This window comes from Hevea brasiliensis, chromosome 3 (genome assembly GCF_030052815.1).
Source record: "Hevea brasiliensis isolate MT/VB/25A 57/8 chromosome 3, ASM3005281v1, whole genome shotgun sequence".
NCBI lineage: Eukaryota > Viridiplantae > Streptophyta > Magnoliopsida > Malpighiales > Euphorbiaceae > Hevea > Hevea brasiliensis.
This window is the reverse complement of record NC_079495.1, coordinates 104,326,425-104,345,957: the sequence shown is the minus strand read 5'-3', so window position 1 is coordinate 104,345,957 and position 19,533 is coordinate 104,326,425. Positions and strand designations below refer to the sequence as shown.

General features: G+C 31.0%; 2 protein-coding genes and 1 pseudogene across 3 annotated transcripts; all 3 read left to right on the top strand.

Annotated features, from left to right (window-relative positions):
* Positions 1-2,957: 2,957 nt before the first annotated feature.
* On the top strand, positions 2,958-9,795 carry LOC110651188 (MLO-like protein 1). Of its 2 annotated transcripts, XM_021806451.2 has the most exons (13): positions 2,958-3,216; positions 3,642-3,898; positions 5,227-5,343; positions 5,443-5,503; positions 5,815-5,909; positions 6,942-7,016; positions 7,119-7,207; positions 7,347-7,396; positions 8,287-8,327; positions 8,771-8,980; positions 9,060-9,127; positions 9,257-9,317; positions 9,400-9,795. In XM_021806451.2, the coding sequence occupies exons 1-13, from the start codon at positions 3,030-3,032 to the stop codon at positions 9,637-9,639; spliced, it is 1,551 nt and encodes a 516-aa protein (XP_021662143.1). In that variant the 5' UTR covers positions 2,958-3,029; the 3' UTR covers positions 9,640-9,795. The 2 variants fall into 2 exon arrangements, with proteins under 2 accessions (XP_021662143.1, XP_021662151.1); XM_021806459.2 differs by lacking the exon at positions 9,257-9,317 and having other exon boundaries at positions 2,974-3,216.
* Positions 9,796-10,674: 879 nt separating this feature from the next.
* On the top strand, positions 10,675-13,165 carry LOC110651184 (50S ribosomal protein L3, chloroplastic). Its single transcript, XM_021806439.2, has 2 exons — positions 10,675-11,399; positions 12,763-13,165. Exons 1-2 carry the CDS (start codon positions 10,820-10,822, stop codon positions 13,050-13,052), a joined length of 870 nt encoding a protein of 289 aa, XP_021662131.2. The 5' UTR covers positions 10,675-10,819; the 3' UTR covers positions 13,053-13,165.
* A 6,273-nt stretch (positions 13,166-19,438) lies between these two features.
* Positions 19,439-19,533, top strand: part of LOC110650722 (dynamin-related protein 4C-like) — a 36,836-nt pseudogene continuing 36,741 nt past the window's right edge.

Below are 19,533 nucleotides of genomic sequence, written 5' to 3'. Positions count from 1 at the left end.
TTACTCTATGAGTTGAACGCTCACTCCTGTTCACCTTATTTTCTCAGGCTACAGGAGGAGTTTTTTTTTTAGAATGACCTGCTTCGTTCCTCACAGGTTTATTAGCAATTATTTATTTGTATTATTATTTTCTAAAATTATAATCTAGAGCTTTGCATGTGTTGGCATTAGTAATAATCTTGTTAAGTATTATATAAATTTAAGTTTTGCTGTTTTAATAAAATGCAAAATTTTTTTATGATATTTAAAATATTTGTAAATAGTAGTATCAGGGTTGAGCTAGGCTCCCCTGACTTTAGTTTTGATAGTTATCGGGTTAGGTTGACTAGAATAAAAATGTAATATTCTATTTTATTTTATACACATGTTGGGCCTTAGTTTTTGGCCTTGCTTATGGATTTGGGAACAGTAAGACTTATTATAGGCCTCAAGGGCTTTATGCTGTGCAAATCCTAGTGTCGATCCGGCTTGTGGGATAGGGTCGTGACAACCGCAACTAAAAATTTAATTTCCTTTAAAATATCTGCTTCAAATTAAAATAAATCATATTTGAATTTTTGTGAGAAATTGATAATTGATTTTTCTTTTAAATATGTCTAATTATTAAAGGTAACGCTATCCATTAATTTTTAATTTTTTTAAAGAGAATAATTAACATTAAGTTTTTTTTTCTGTATTTTCTAAACAGTTATAAGATATAATTACTAAATATAATTATTATATATTATCATGTTCTCCAATTTTTAATTTATAAATGTCAATCATAGTAAAAATTAAGACCCATATTTACTTTGCAAGAAAATCAATATTTAAAAGTTTCCTTTCTCCCTTTTATACATTTAATAAAATTTAATTTACTTTAATATTATTTTATTTTTATTATTTTAAAATAATAATAATAATAATATTATTATTATTATTATTATTATTATTGACAAAAATAACTTATGACTATTAAAATAAAATTTATGGCTATTAATGCCATTAATTTGAGAACAATTGCTAACTTATTTAGGGCAAAATTTATTACTAATGTTTTAGAGTTTTAATATTTTAAATAATAATGTTAATTTTTTTATTAAAAAATATTTTTTTAATAAATAATGGTTTAATAACCTAATTAAATCTAATATGAATTTACATGTATATCATGTATAACAAGGGTATTCTACTAATAAACATATAAAATGAGATCCTTTTTAAGCTATCAATTTTATGAATCAAATATTTGATCAATCCATAAGATGTAATGCACGTTCATTATTCCCTCAAAAAATTTGCTTTAATTTATTCTTTACTTTTTTTAAAAAGTAAATATAATTTATATTTTACCTATTTTTCCCATGAAAAACTAATAATAATTAAGCCTTAGTGGTGCAGAATATGCTTTCTAAAATTTATTCATAAATTCTTATAAAAAAGAAAAAAATTTCCTTAGATTTAATAATTTTAATACTTTAAGGTAAATTATTGAATTTTAAAATGGTCAAAATAGAATTTAAAACTAATAACTCATTTATAAGTAAAAAAAAAAAAGAAATGGTAATTTAATGATTAAGTGTCATGAATTCCTCTTTTAGATTTTTTTTATATTATTTCAAAGTTTGGTTTAGAAATTTATTATCAATAAAGATAGTTTATTTGATCCTTTTACACTTTTAATATATACAAAATAAAAAAATTTAGAATTCAAATCTCACATTTAATTCTATTTAAAAATTTATTTAAAATGCATTTTATATTTCAACTATCACATCATTGCTAGTGTTGAAAAAAAAAAAATTCTATCATATCATCATTGTAAGTTTTATGTGCAAGCAAGGACATGCATGCGATTTCATCTTTGTCTAGATTCACAAGAGCCTTACACGTATGTGAGTGAGACATCATTGTCAACGAAGGAAGATGACTTTCATACACACATGATAGATGGAGAAATTTGTCTTTTAAGTAAAGCCTTTGTCTCTTTGTTCTCTGAGATAACTGCAACCCATTTTCAATTCTTTCATTGTCCTTGAAATTTTAAAAATTGAAACGTGGAAATTTTAAAAATTGAAGCTTGGATAATTTATTTAAAAGAAAAAAGTTTGTATATTAAAAATGAGAAATATTAAAAAGAAATTATAATTTATAATTATTGAAGTGCAAATTATAAAACTATTAACAAATTTTATAATTTAAAATAAATAATTTAGAATATCACATTCTTATTTTTCGATGAGAATATGCCAAGAATATTTTCACTTCTTTTAAAATGATGAATATTTTCATTTTGATAATAGAATTATTAGAAAAGAATTACAGCAGTGAGAGTTAATTTAATTAGGAAGAATTAATTAATAATTTTATTAAATTAAAAATTTAAATTTTATTAATCATATTTTTTAATGGGTAATTCATAGATTATTATAATTTCTTGATATGATTGGTAGTATATCTGACTCTAGAATTATATAATAAAATAAATTTGTATTAATTATTTTTTACATATAAAAATTAAATTCTGCATTAATACTTTTTATGGTAAAAAAATAAAAATAATATATATATATATATATAAATATTATATTATTACACATAAATAATACGTAATAAATATTATTTATTAGATAAAATATAATATTAATAAATTTGATCATTGGCCTTGCCCATGAAAAATAAATAAATAAAACTAACTGAATATAGGGAATGTGATACGCGTTTTCTCCACGGGGTTCGAAATTTGAAAAGACAATGATTCTTTTTTTTTTTAATTAATTAATTAATTAATTATTTATTTTCCCACTCGCACATTCACTTATTAGTAAACAGATTTCATGTGGTTTTCAAAAAAAAAAAAAGATTTCATGTCGTATTTTACATTAATTTATTAATAATATTATTTCATGTCGTATTTTACATTAATTTTATTAATAAATAATATTATTATAAGTCTTAATTTGTTGGATAAGACGTGTATGGTTTTGACACTTGACATAATTGCATAAACAAGAGAGGAGAAGCAGGAGCAGGAAAAGGGAGTGGGAGAGATGAGTGGTGGAGGGAGTGAGGAGGGAGAGTCGTTAGAGTTCACACCCACATGGGTTGTTGCTGCTGTGTGCACTGTGATTGTTGCCATTTCTCTTGCTGCAGAGAGATTTCTCCATTATGGTGGCAAATATCTTAAGAGCAAGAACCAGAAACCCCTGTATGAAGCTCTCCAAAAAATTAAAGAAGGTTTCTTTTCTTCTACCCATCTCTCTCCAGTTTTGTTTTGCATTTTTTTTTTTGTATTTTTTATTTCAAGATACTAAAATGTTTTAGATCCTCTCTCTCTCTCTCTCTCTAATTTCCGTGTGTTTGCGTCTGTATGTGTCTCAATAAATAATTTTAGGGTATATTTGGAATGTAGAGAGAAATTTAATGAAGATTGTTACAGAAAGTGATAATCTTTCTGAAATCCTAGATTTTTATACTCATTATGAATTATGCTGAAAGGAAACGTAAAATGATACTGAAGATCTTTCCTTTCAACATTCTATATTATCTCCACAAAATTCTGTGTGTGTATATAATATTTTAGGCAGGTATAATATTTTTGCCAGTGGTTTTTACTTGCCCCTTTAGGTTCTGAGAGTTTACTTCTGTGTTTTGATTGGCAGAGTTGATGCTTCTGGGTTTCATATCATTGTTATTGACAGTATCTCAGGGCACAATCTCTAAATTCTGTGTACATGAGCATGTGCTTACTAATATGCTTCCTTGTGATCTCTCTGAGAAAGGAGAAGAAGGACAAGGATCTAATACTACAGCTACAACCGAACATTTTCAGAGGTTCTTTACAACTAGCATTTCTGGCACTAACAGGCGCCTTCTGGCTGAATCAACAGAATCCCAGATTGGTTACTGTGAGAAGAAGGTGATATACAACCATCTGATGCTTTTGTTATTGCTATTCTTTGTCCTATGCTTACATTAGTGATTAAAATAGCAAATGTTCAATGATATCTTCTGCAGTTGTTGGAAGGCATATTAATCATGGTTTGGACAGTACAAAAGGAAATCAAAGAACAATTCAGTTATACATTTCTGAATTATACTGTTCAATTTTAACCATATGAGCCTAATTTGCTAATCTTATCTGTCATTCAGTTGCATAATTTTGCTTCATTTAGGTTGTAATAATTGCTATTATATTTATTTTTCTGACTATAATTATTTTTGGTTGATATAATTCAGGCAATGAGAGTTTAGTGACATCCTATGCATTTGTTGGGTTGGGGTTTCTCAATGAGGTCAATAAAAGAAATGATATGTTTGCAAAAGCAACGAGCTCTTGATTTATTTATTGCATTCTTGGAATACCTTGTTGTAGAGAGCTTGTTGGGAACAACTCCGAAGAAAGTTGAAATCGGTTTAGTCGGTTAGTTTTTTTAATTTTTTAATAAAGTTTTTTTTTTTTTTTTTTTTTTTTTTTTAGTTTTTCGGTTTTTTCGGGTTTTGAAGAAAAAAAAAAGAAAAAAAACTGAAAAATTGATAATAGTGATTTATATAAAATAATTCGAAAATTTTTTTTTTATTTTTTTTTTTTTTTATTTATTTTTAAATTTATATATTATATTATATATATATATATATTATAATATAATTTTTTATTATTAGGTTCAAAAAAAAAAAAAAAAAAAAAATATAATAAAAAAAAAAAAAAAAAAAAAAATTAATTAAAAAAAAAAAAAAAAAAAAAAAAATTTATAAAAAAAAAAAAACAAAAAATTTAAAAAAAAAAAATAAAAAGTTCGTTCGATTCGTTTTTTTTTTTTTTTTTTTCGTTCGTTTCTAAAAAAAAAAATGTTCGTTTTTTTTTTTTTAATATCGATTTCGGTTCGGTTTGAACCGATTGCTCACCCCTACCTTGTTGGACTCCTAATGTTGTTGAAAACATTTTTAGTAATCTGAATGTGGGTTACATTTAATAAATATGAGCTTTCTTGTGGCTTATGAGATTACTTGGAATAGTGCCCATGTGAAAATTTCTTCAATTCTTCCTTTTTTCTTAAAAAAATAAAAAGGTGAAGAATGTGAGGAGGAAAGAAAAGGAACATGATCGGTTGCTTTTTTCAGATTTTGCTGCAACGTAGGTGATGGAACACTGGTTTTCAAGATAATGGTTGTTTGATGATCTAAGTTTCTATAGCTGTACAACAAAATTTGATGATGCAATTTCTGTTTTTGCTCCTATTTCTTCAGGGTAAGGTGCCACTGTTATCCATAGAAGCTTTACATCATCTACATATCTTTATCTTCGTCCTAGCCATTGTCCATGTCACTTTCAGTGTGCTCACTATTCTTTTTGGAGGGGCAAGGGTGAGCATCTGATACAATTCTTTATGTTCTCTTTAATTCCCAAAGTTTGTGGGGCTATCTAATTTTGCTTTCACAATGATTCTTTTTGTTTTAATTTAGATTCGTCAATGGCAACACTGGGAGAATTCAATTGCAAAAGATCGATATGATACAGATGAAGGTAAAACCTTTTAGCATTAAATTAGATACCTTTTGCACTTAATATAATTCATAACTAGTAGTGCTTGTATCATTTATGTCTGGTTATACCTTCAAATTTGTTGTTATTAGAACTGCCAATCTTCCATGAAAGCTATGGTTTCAAGCCGTTCTAGCACTGCCTGATTTTGGATTACAACTTTGTGCCTAACTTGATGATTGACTGAACTAGTGAAGAAAACTGAAAAATGAGATCTTTTTCTATTTTTATTTTCTTGAAAAGGCATTTTGGTTATGCTCATTGTGTCTACTCTATGAACTGTGGTTGTGCAGTTTTGAAAAAGAAGTTCACCAATGTCCATCAACACACATTTATCCAGGAGCATTTTCTTGGAATTGGTAAAGATTTTGCTCTGTTGGGGTGGGTGGTAAGTTACTATCTTATCTATCTGCCGTATTTCTGCAGAAAGTTAGATTATTTTTAAATGCACTTTTTTTGCCTTTATGCTGCGTGAGAATCTTTCAATCTTTCTTTGTTTTCCACCCTTCCTCATTTGAGAGACATGTTGTTACTTGGTTTGTAAACCACCTTGGTATGGTCATGGAGTTATGGGGCAGAATGAATCAATAAAGATGTTTAATCTGATTAAGGCTTGTGGACATAGTCTATTTTGGGTCCATGAGGTCTGCCTCTTCCATCAAAATGACATCCTTGTCCAACAGAGTTGTTTTCCTGGCCTTTATCTTTATAGTTACAGGCTTACAGCTCTCTCATCTCCCAAGACCTTTTCATTGCCTTTGTTGCCCCACGGGTTGTATTTTGGAAAGACATGTTTGTTAGCTAATAAAACTTATTCTTGAACCATCACCTAGAAGTTCTAGTGGTTCACTAATTATGAAAGCCTTTAACAAACAGGAGAGTTCAAATTCTAGTTGTTCCATTCTTATTCAAGACTAAATGCTTTTTGGTGAGAGTACCTAGGCTTTTAAGCTGAGAGGTGAATTAATAAGGGTGTGACAATAAAGCCTATTCTTAGGTCCTCACGTATATGTTTGAACTTTTAGACCAAGAGATTCATTAATAAAGTTTACCCCTTCTGAGTAACTTGCACAGACGGTGTGTCTAGGAATAAAGCATATTCCTTGGTTTTCAACTGCAGGCTTGGGTTTTTAGGTTGAGAGGTCATTCTTAGCTTTGTGTCTGTTCTGATAATGTGAAATAATGGGAGATAATTCGACAATTAACAAATAGTCATTTTTTTCTTGTTCCATAATCCTAACTGAGTAAACAAAAACTGTCTCAAGGGCATGTCAATAAATGGTACTAATTGATCACAAAATTATTGGGGAATAATAACATCTGGTATCTTTTTGGCAACTGTATATCAAATTGATTCTAATATCTTTCATTCTTTCCTTTTTTTTCTTATATATTCTTAAATTCTTGTTTGTTTTGGCAGCATTCCTTTTTCAAGCAATTTTATGCATCTGTGACAAAATCAGATTACATAACTCTGCGACTAGGTTTCATCATGGTATATTTGAAGTTTTTTTTTTCCTCATAGATATTTAGCTTTCTTATTACTGGGTCACATATGATTGGATGTTTATCTGCCCATTTATTGCTTTTGGTGTAGACACATTGCAGAGGAAGTCCAAAGTTTAACTTTCACAGATACATGGTACGTGCCCTTGAAGATGACTTTAAGACAGTTGTTGGTATAAGGCAAGTGCTAAAACCCTTGTGTCATTAACAGCTTTTACAGCCTGTAGTGTGTATTCATTTGACTAGTTGCCTTGAAAATTGAAATTGTTGTTGATTTGCTAATTGATCATCTTGATTCACCTAATGTCCTTGGTTGCAGTTGGTATCTTTGGATATTTGTGGTCATCTTCTTATTGCTGAATGTTAATGGTAGGTATGCTTCTCCACTGATCAGTTCTTTCATTTCATAACTTAGTGCCGACTTCCAAGTGCTGGCATTATTCCTTTTTTAACATCCACTTTTGTATCTGATATCACTTCGAACTTTTGCAGCTTAATCAATCTTGGGTCTTGGCCCAATAACATTGGAGAAGAGAGTTAATTTAGTATTCTAAGTTATAGGATATGTGAAATAAGGGTTGGTTGCTAGAGTTAATTTGGTAGAAGTTTATGAAAATATTTGAAAATATGTGAGTTCAACCTAGAGGTATAAGTAAGTCAAACTATTTCTAAGTTGCTCAGACTCGATTCCTAGAATATTTGATTTTGATTTGGTTTTAATTGAGTCAAGCAAGTACTAGAGTAGACTAAGTAGTAAGTTGGGCCAAGTTAAACTATTACGATGCTTGACTTGATGTGGCTCATGAGCTGAAATATATTGTTGTATATATATAATAATTTATGAATGAAGCTTGAACTTGATCTTTAATTCGCAATTAGAAAACAAGATTACCTAAATTTTCAATGGTGATCAAGTTTAGCTTGAGTATTTTGAGTATCCCATTGAGCTTAATTAAAGCATGAATTATGGAACTTGGTTGAGCTCAAGTTGGAGTACCACATTGTATATAGTATTGACTCAACTAGGATTGATTACACCCCTAGTCCAACCCTCAGACATGTACAGTGTACCTCGATATTGATTTTTGAGTGCAATAGTAGCAGGAATTCTTATGCTATTGTGCATTCTTAGTTTTTGTATAGATTCTAAATGTTATGCTAACAGTTGTTTTATGATTTTTACATTATCTAACTGCCTTTCATGGTATGTTTTGCTGCAAGATTTCACTTCTGATGATATAGTTTTCTCCTTTTTGTAGGTTGGCATACATATTTCTGGATAGCATTCCTTCCTTTCCTTGTGAGTAGGCTTTTGTCTCTCTTACTTGTGCTTTCTCCCTTTCAAAGTTTCAGCTAAGTTGCCTAATATCACGTTTAACTGGAGTCATGCACTTTTGTAGTGTTTTGGTAAGGTGAAAAGAAAAATATTACTGAAATAGTTTCTTTTTTGGCTTATTGCTGTAAATATGCAATGTTCTGGGTTGATAATCTCAAAGGCATTGCTAGATTATTGTTACATAAACAAAACAGCCCTAAATTTAGCGTCACTATTTTTGGTGGATAAGTTAGCGTAATTGGGAATTTTTTACTTGAGTAAATCTGCTGAGTATGAAGTTTACTTGCTCATGACCATTTTGCATGCATAGCTCGGAACTTCATTTGCATTAATTGAATTAATTATTTTTGCTTTTCAATCTTTTGTTCCATTTGTGCCAAGTTTCACTTACTTTTTTGGTTTTCCAGCTTCTACTCGCTGTTGGCACCAAGTTGGAGCATGTAATCACCCAATTGGCTCATGATGTTGCTGAGAAACATGTAGCCATAGAAGGGGACTTGGTAGTTAAACCATCAGATGAGCACTTTTGGTTCAACCGACCTGACATTGTCTTGTTCTTGATTCATTTCATCCTCTTCCAAAATGCTTTTGAGATTGCATTTTTCTTCTGGATATGGGTAAAGCTGATTTTTGGTCTGCTTTTCTTAAGGATTTGTTGAGATTTGCATAATCTCTTTTGCTTTTACACCTCTGTAGGTTCAATATGGCTTTGATTCCTGCATAATGGGACAAGTCCGATATATTGTCCCCAGGCTAATTATTGGGTAGATTTCTTGTACCTTTTTCCTTTTAGTCCTATTAGATTTAGGTGGAGAACTACCTTCAAGTATTTGAGGATTTTAGTGCAGTGTATTTTGATGATGCTCTTTTATTTTCTTTTACCCTTCATTTAGGGTGTTCATTCAGATACTATGCAGTTACAGCACCCTTCCACTTTATGCCATTGTCACACAGGTTCGTAGAGCTGTTTTTAAATATTAACTGTATATCTTTTCGCAAAATTGTCATGACCCTTTCTGTTTGCAATGAAATGAAGATGGGAAGTTCATACAAGAAAGCAATATTTGATGAGCATGTCCAAGCTGGCCTTGTCGGTTGGGCTGAGAAGGTGAAGAGAAAGAAAGGCCTAAAAGGAGCAACAGCAGCAGCAAGAGGTGGATCTAACCAACCAAGTTCTCATGAAAGTTCTTCTCTGGGAATTCAGCTTGGAAGGGTCGGGCACAATGGGTCAACTCAAGAGATTCAACCTTCAGCTGGTTCTGAGGGGCAGACATAACTAGCTAGTTTTGTCGCAACATCAATAGTAATATGCAGTCTTCATATAATTGTCCGATACGTACTGTTTTTATAAACATTACATATTGAGCTTATGCGCAATGAGCCTTGGCCATTGATGAGTGTATTTATGGAACATAGCATAGTTTTAGTTCCACGTGCAGATTGAATATAATTTATCACCTCGGCAAATAATAGTCCCACTGTCCCCTCCCTTTTTGTGAAGGGGGTAGGGATTTATATAATAAATAGATACAGAAATTAAATTTTATTAATATATTTAAATTAAGGATGCGGTTATATAAAACTCGAGCTTATATGAGAATGAATTAATCAATTCTTATATTTAATATTTGTATATAAATTTATATGTTTTATAAATACACTTTAATTAATTTTATAAATATTTTGATATAAATATTTAATATAATAATTGTTAAATTTAAATTTAAATTTATATTAAATACATAAATGAACCTTCTACTAAGTCTTTTATATAGTGAGAATTTGTGATGGCTGTAGTAGGAATGTATGTATAAGAATTTTAATAGGAGATTAATACGAAATTAGTCAGCAGAGTCAGAATTTAATTTTTAGAAGGCGAAGGTAACATTTAATATATATATGAAAATTTGATTTTTTTATTAAATATTAAAAAAAATTAAATGAAATGATTTGTTTAGTTTATGATAAATTTTTATTTATTTTATAAATTTTTACGAGATACACTGTATTATTTATATTATTTATAATGTCTAAAAAAATATAATAATTAAAATATCTAATGAAATAAGCTCAAATTAATGAATTAAATTAATTTTTTTTATTCCATTTGATTTGATGCAACTCCTACTTTAATTTGATTTAATTAATATTATTTATTAAATTATTTTTAATTATTTTAATTTTATGAAGCATTATGTAAAATTTTTTAATAATTTAATTGACCATTAGTCATCGAATCAAACGGCCATATTGGTTTGGTCATATACTAAGCCGTAGTAGGCGGCCCACAAGATTGCGGGCTCTCTCTCACCTGTTGAGGATAAGAAAACAGCCCTTCTCGGCTTCGCTCTACTGTTTATCCTCTCTGTTGCTGAAGTTCCGTTTCTCACAAATGAAGGATTGATTAGTATCCTCTAACCCCAATTCCTAATCCAAAATATTTGAAAAGGAAAAATATGCCAATCGCAGCTGTTTCACCACTGAGCCATTGCTATTGCACTACATCACTTGTTAAAACCAGAATCCCCAACCCCACCTTAAAATGCAATTTCCTCTCCCCCATTACCCGGAACCCACTTCGTTCCCACACCAAAACCCCTCTAACTCTCACCACCTGCCCTGGCAGAAGTAAGAAATTTAACCTCACTATTGTGGCAATGAGCATGGACGCTGGAGTTGGTGTGATGGGAACCAAACTTGGCATGATGAGTTACTTTGAGCCTGATGGGACGGTTGTGCCCGTCACAGTCGTTGGCTTTCGAGAAGGAAACATTGTGACCCAAATCAAGACTCAGGCCACTGATGGGTATGATGCTGTTCAGGTGGGTTATCGGAGGGTTAGGGATAAAAAGCTGACAAAGCCTGAGTTGGGCCATTTGGAGAAGGCAGGGATTATACCTATGAGGCATTTGCAGGAGTTTAGGTTGCAAAATATTGATGGGTTTGAGGTTGGGCAGAAGTTGGTTCTCGAGGAGTTTTTTAAGGAAGGGGATCTTGTTGATGTCTCTGGAATAACCATTGGCAAAGGCTTTCAAGGTTTGTACTTTTTGTTTTCATTATTTATTTAGCTGGTGTTCGTCTGGTGTTTGTTTGCTTTGTTGAGGATTTTTAGCGGGTGGGTGGGTGTTGCTTGTGAGAATTGATTGAAAAGGTATGTTTCTTACTTTTGCTTGAGATATTGAAAGCAATGGAATGTTGTGGATGAGGAGCTATTGTGATGTTCTTTGTTGATGACAAAGGGATGTGACTTACTTTGCTTTGTTCTCTGTGATGTGATTCATTTTGAAATTTTTGTTTCCAGCCTCAAAAGCTTCGTCACCTCATATCAATTTTGAATACTAAAATCATAATGTTTTGTCATTTCAGCCATTGTGTGGGAACAGGAATTTGGTGCCTTAGTTTTAAAGATATGCAAAATATTGGCAGCAGGTCTGAATATGCTCTGTGAGAACCAGACAGCTGATTTGATAAGAGAGAAACTGGCAAAATTAGCACAAAAAATAGCATTGCATGTTTAACTGAAGGTGTTTGATTGATATTCATAATTTCATATATTATCTTTTGGCAAGGGATAAGGAATAACTTCCTACATTTCTTACTGGTTCACCATTACAAAACAAAAATAACAACAGTAATAGTAATAGAAGGAAATATGTCACATGTCTGGCTTGATTAAATAGATGTTATGCAGCATCTCATTTGCTTCATGCGATCTGACATTTGCCACTTGCAGCTATGTGCTCTTTACGCTAAGTATAGATAGATCCTTCTTATTGCAAGCCTAACTGAACATACTGGCATGAGGAGACAGTTACGGTGAAACGACGTGTGTGTGTCTGTGTGTGTTTTCCTTTTCTTTTCCTTTTTTCGTAGTGCAGTAGAGCAAATAACTGTTATCCTGAAACAAAAAATTCCAATGAAGAACCTGGCAAGACTTTATTGATGGGTCTCCTAAAAGACTTCCTGTTTCATGTTGTGGTTAACCAGTTATTACCCTTTAAGAATTAAGTCCAGCTATAGAATGTCAGCATATACCTACACATATTTGCTTGGTGAAGAATGAAGGGTGTAGTGCATAGGTCCCCTGAATGATAGCATTAAACTATGTTGTTGCCAGGAGCTTGCAATGTCATAAGAGCATATATTCAGTGGTGTGTAATGCCATAATTTGTTATGCCCTCATTTAAGACCGGTGATGGGCGGTATTACCTGTTATGAAACTGTTGGTATCTTAATTTGTGTTCATATTCTTTTGGTCTTCTAGTCACCAATTTAGGTTCTCTTTTTTCATTATTTATGAATAGTTTTTCTGATTTACTGATAAGTGATAATTTAGAAGTCCCTATGAGGTGTGTCCTGATTCCGTCTTTTATTTATTTATTTCTCCAATTGCTGACAGGTGGAATTAAGCGGCACAATTTCAAAAGGGGACAAATGACCCATGGTTCCAAGAGTCATAGAGCACTGGGATCCATTGGTGCTGGAACAACACCTGGCCGAGTATACAAGGGTAAGAAGATGCCTGGTAGGATGGGTGGAACCAAAACAAAGATCAGAAAGCTCAAGATTGTTAAAATTGATAATGATCTTCGTGCTGTAATGATCAAAGGTGCTCTCCCTGGTAAGCCAGGAAATCTTCTACGGATAGCACCAGCTAAGATTGTTGGGAAAAACATACCAAAGAACTAGCTCCAATTTAATTGTTTTGTTTTTTGGTTGTAGTAATTTTTTTACCAACGCCTCAAAATTCTGTGTAACTTTTCAAAATAGTGATCTTGGATGTTTGCCTTTGAATGCTTCAATTCTATGTTCATGAATGGTTTCTAGATCATAGCTGTATCTGGATTTGAGCCCTGCAACAGAAATAGAACTATGAAGGCACAGAATATGGATATAGATTAAACACAATATGTATCTTGACAAATATGGCCACGTTAGAGACATTAAGATAGATGTAAGCTTTACATGCAATGAAGTGAGGGAATTGTGATTAGCTTCAAGATCACAAATAAGGACTCTGTATCTGTGATATGCAAAATATGAAACCACTAGTCATTTGCCAGCGCACTGTGCGAATTTTTGAATTTTCTAAATTGTTGTTGTATACAATTGTGGACAATCAATTTATTATTTGATTATATTTTAAATTATTTATATTTATTGATTCTAAATTTAATTTTTTTTTTGTAATTATAATTATAAATATGACGTGTATGATTGTAAAAGAAATTATTAAAAAATCAATTTTTTTACAATGTATTTTAAATATAGTGGACAAAGCATTTGCTTGGTACATTATCATGGAACTTCACCCTTTATTTTCATTAATTCAATGGATAAATTTTGATAACTGTTTCTAAACTTATCTAGTTGTAACATTAATCCCATCAGCTTTTAAATTTTGCACAGTAAAATCCCTCTAACCTCAAATTATTAATTTTTCAGTTAGACGTTGACCTGGACAGTTCCAGTATGGAACTTAGTCAATATTTCTCTTTTCTCTCTTAAATCATGTGTACATTGAATCATTTTTTTTTCTCTATAGATAGAATAATTTTCATATATAAAAAGAATAATTTTATACTTTACATAAGAGAGGAGAGAAAAATATTGACAAGTGCCATGCGGGAGCTATTAACATCAGTTTCTAACTGAAAAATCAGTAATTGAAAGTCAGAGGGATTTTACTTTGCAAAATTTGAAAGTTTAGGAGATTTTATGTTACATTTTAAAGTTAAAGAATTATAGTATTATAACTATATAAGTTCAGGTTCAGTTATTGAAATTTATCCTTAATTCAATATAAGCATAAAAGATGCACTTAATTAGTATACTGTCATCCAATTCTTGTTCCAATGGCCATCCGCTTTTGTGACGTGGTCGTGTAGCATATCAATTGGAGATTTTTCTTTTCCCTTTCCTTTGCAAGCATCACCTTGAAAGTTCAAGCAATATTTTCATATGAAAAATCTATATAAATCATTATTGAAAAAGCCTTTTAAGGCTCAATTCTAGTACTACTACTGATCACAGAGATGAACAAACTTCACTTATACAGCTTCCGAATTTCTGAGGCATACTTGAATAATCAAAGAGCTCCAGAAAGGAAGAATTGAACTGGAAGAAAACTACAATAAGAACTATCCAATTTTCTCCAGGTTAAGAAATATTTATGCGTACAATGAAGCATTACTAAATACATACAATGAAGCATTAAAAAACCAAAAACTGAAAATCATTAATCTATTGCAAAATTATTGCATATCATTTTTTCAAAATATATAACATTTAAAATATGTTGGAAAATAGCGCTAGGTTTAACATAATGTCAATTGCTTAGAAAATCATTTAATCCTGAAGACATCGATTAAAAAAATCATAAAAAGAGGCAATGGAAATAGTCTGCAAAGGATGTACTAGAAAAATTGTTTATAATATGATTTTTTATACGCCAAAATACCATGTCTGTTAGGATGACAACACCTGCATAAGTCTATTATAAGATAAAATGATCTAGATAGGTTAGCATCAACCAGACTTGATAAAAAGAAGTTATATAGGATATAGAAAATTGACATGTAGATGAACTGACCTAATAAATAGTTTGAATAAGATATCCCCAAATCCAGCTCTCAGCCTAATTGCCTCTTTTGCATTGTGACTTTGCAACTTCATGGTTCCTTTCATTGCTTTTTCCTTTTAAGTTGTAGAGTTTGTAGTTCCATTATCTTCCACGTCTGTTTCTCAAGAACTTGGCAATTTCCACATTTTCATAGGGAATTTGCAATGATGACATGTAACACCCCCTTACCTGATCTACAGTATAATCGAGCAAAGAAATACTACATCCTATGCCAAAACACCTAATCTTATCCTATTCAATTAATAATTAATTTAATTTCATTATAATTTAATTAAGAAAATTTTAAATGGAAACTGCAGGAGTTTCCCCGTATTATTAACATTTTACTTATTAGAGAATTTACCCGTTAAAATAATTCATATTGGAAAGTCTCAAATATATAACAATTTCAACATCACAATTCATATTTCCATTTCTAATCATATCTATTTTTATACATAAATTTTTCCTCCATTGCATTTATTTACAAAATGTGTGAATTTATCATACATCTCAAAATTTAATTACAAACTTTGTGTTTAATAATAATCTACATGATTATGCACTACTGTGGGCCAATGATCTCTACCAGATGAATATGCGGAGGTGACAATGACCATTACTGCAGATCAGTCCAAAATCTCTGTCTCAAGTCTACTGGGTCCTGTCGCCTGGACCTGCGCAAGGAGAAACCATCGCGCTAAACATTTCTGCTTAGTGGTGTACCAATATAATAAAAGTACAATATACCAACAAAAATATGATTTTTATGCTTGTATGAAATAAGGAAGTGCACATTTAAATATTCATACATCAATTAAAAGAACATAGAATTTATAACATCAAAAAATTATAGTCATTTCATTTGTCGATCTTTCTCTCATTTTTCTCATATTTCTATATTTTCACAATCTTTGGATATATTTATTTTCATAGGATCTTTTCTTTTCTTTATTTCGATATTCAACATTCTTGATTCATTTTAGTGCCCAAAATAACCTTTAACAGAACTGTTTGGAATGGATATATGGGTTTTACTGACACTGGACACTCAGTGTCTCGGGCAATCATACCGTCGGACATATCGATGCCTGCCAGGTATGCAATATAATTGGATATAAAAGTCATAGGAATAATCATATTGGATACTCGGTGCCTGCCAATGATTATTTAAAGTAATCATAAATAAGGGGTAACCATATCGGACACTCGGTGCCTACCAATCGTATCTAGGCATAGAAGTCATAGGTAGTACTGCTAATCTCGTCCTTTCTTGGCATGCCAATCTATCTAACCTATGCATTACTATCTAGGCATACTCGAGCTAATTTATTATCATTAGCAATTCAAGTTTCTCATTATTTTATCATTTCATCATCATCTCATTCATCACGAGAAACATAGGTCCCAAACACAATTTCACATATCATTCATGCTTAACATGCTATTGGCATTAATCACAATTCACATTTTAAACAATTATGCTTACATTTCATAAATTTTAGATTTGGTACCTTAACTTCCTTAATAGATTTGGTTAAGGTACAGCAGGAATTAGGCCATACCTTCTTCATGAGAGTTGTAGATCTATGTCTTATGTTTATTTTTGCTTTGGAATAATTCAATTTGCATTTGTGTAGCTTGAGTTATGGCCATTTTGCTAAAATTGTTCAGGTGACCAAATCTCAGGTTTGAGGTCACTTCCAGAATCTAGGCAGATTTCTAAACTCACTTTATCAAGCAAATTTGGATAGGCTATAGTCATAATTTAGCATCATGGTCTACATATGAATGGTTCCCCTATGTCTCAAGATTACACAGATTCAAGAATTACTCAATTTGAAGTTTTTTAGAGTGAATTATGCTCAATTTAGTATGTACTATTTATTTGGTCATTTTTCAGTGTATTGCCGGATTTCAGCCATAATTCAGGTATCTTCTAGTCAGTTTCAGGTCAATGGTTCTTCATAAAAGTTGTTCCTCTGTGTCTTAGCTTTTCAACAAAGTAAAATTTATCTCATTTGGAATTATATACAATGAGTTATGTCCAAGTAAATAGGACAAGTTCAGATGCACTATTTTACTAATTGCAGGATAGGTTCTGAGCAGTTTTTGGAGTCCAGATTTGAATAAGTTGCAATTAGAATTTGTCGTTTTGTTCTCCTGGAAAGTTGTTTCTTTATGTCTTAGCTTTTCAACAAATCAAGAATCATCTCATTTGGAGCTTCCTAGAGTGAGTTATAGTCATTTTAATATGGAATATTCAGGGTGCCCTGCTCTTAGGTTCCAGGTTTTATGACTCAATTTCTAGTAATTATTCAAAGTATCTACATATAGAATTAGAGCAACTTGTCTTTATGAAAATTTTAGTATATTGTCTTATCTTTAATTTGCCTTTGATTTCACATCAATTAGAATTATGTAGCTCAAGTTACAAGTATTTAATCCCACTGGACTCAAATTGTCTATATTCACACTTAATGCACAATACCCATTTCATTTAATTTATTCACCATATCATTAATGTTTCTCAACAAATACACATCAAATAATCATTATATAAACATAATAGCATTAAATAAGCATCATACAATGAAAACCATAATTGTATAAAAACTCTAACTTAACTAGCAATAGCTTTAAAATTTAATGAGTTTCTTAGCACTAACCTTGATTATAAGTCTTAATCCATCTCAATCAACCTTCAATTTACCAAGAACCTTGACTCTCCTTCTTGTTCTCCCCAAACCGAAATTCCTTCATTCAATAACATCTATAATTTCAATCAATTTCTATAGTAATCTCCACAATCAAACTTGAATTCCATAAATTCACAACTAATTAAGCTCAAATTATAACTTACCTCAATTGGCCAACACTCCTTCTTCGGATAAATTTTGACAACTGTCCCTGAACTTATGTAGTATAACATTATAGTCCCTCAACTTAAAAAGGCAACATAAAACTCCTTCAACTTTTAAATTTTGCACAGTAAAATCCCTCTAACCTCTAATTATTAGTTTTTCAGTTAGACGCTGACCTAAACAGTTCTAGCATGGAGTTTAGTCAATATTTCTCTTTTCTCTCTCAAGTTATGTGTAAATTGAATCCTTTTTCTCACTGTAAACAGAATGATTTTTCAGGTGCAGAGAGAATAATTTTACAATTTGAATAAAAGAGGAGAGAGAAATGTAGACTAAAAGCCATGCGGGAGCTGTTCACATCAGTTTTTAACTGAAAAATCAGTAATTGAAAGTTAGAGGGATTTTATTGTGCAAAATTTAAAAGTTTAGGAGGGTTTTATGTTACTTTTTAAAGTTTAAGGACTGTAGTATTATAACCATATAAGTTCATGGATAGTTATTGAAATTTACCCCTCTTTCTTCACTAATGTTTTAAATTTCTTTGAATTCTTACTTGCTTTTTTCAAATCAAGGCTTGATACAAGGTTTTCTCTTGATTTCCTAGAAAAATTATGGAGAAATTCATGGGTTTAGAGCTTGGGAATTGAAGCTTTAATGAAGAAGATGAGAGAGAGAGTGGATAGTAATGACAAAGGAAAGAAGAAGATGATGAAGATGATGGTGGTGATGAGGTGTTAAATGAGATATTATCTCAATTAATTAATTTTGTCTTATTTACATAAATATCTAAATAATTATAATTATAATTATAATTACAATTCTAATGATAATTATTAAAATTCAACAATTCCATCTATGTCTCCATTAAATTTTCATACTCTTTCAATTAATTAAATCCCATTCTAATATACCAATCTCACTTAATTTAATTGATATTTCGGTCAAAAGTCAACTCTTCAAGTGAATTGACCAAAATGTCTTTTATCGGGTTGTAGTCCATCTTTTTCAATAATACCGATTAAGTCCAGAACCCGATAGTAACTCTGGTTTTTATTCTGCTTATATTAATTAATTTCCATCTTTTTTTTAGTTCTCGAGCTGGCATTGAATAATACTATTCACAAACTGAAAATAGTACTATTTAGAGCTCAAAATTTTCGGAACGTTACATGACATCCAACACCCATATCCAAATGCGACAGTGGAAGCTGCATAGAGAAACCAATACGTGTAAACCACTAAACTGCTTCATTAGGGAATTAAAATTGAAAATTGTGGTTGACATACCACAAAATATACCATAACTACTGCAAATGTCTACCTGCAGATCAATCATTGAACCAAACAGAAAATTATAAGGCATCCAATTACAACTTAACTGCAATTAGAAACACAATAAATTTCTGCTAATGTCTTCAATCACATGAGCCTAGAATTAAGTTTAAGGAGGCAAAAGCTCTATCAATGGCCACAATCTTATAAAGCATCAAGGCCAAGCAAATAAAATTGGAAACTCTATAGAAGAGAAGCCAAAGAGGATTAAGGCATCTCCAGTATGGCTGCCAGTTTCCACAAATCATTCGAGAACAATGGCTTTGATGACACAGCTCCATGTCAAGAGCTTGCTTGTAAGCTTCCAACATTGCTCTTGTTTTGCCTACTAAGTAATCAATCTCTGCAAGTA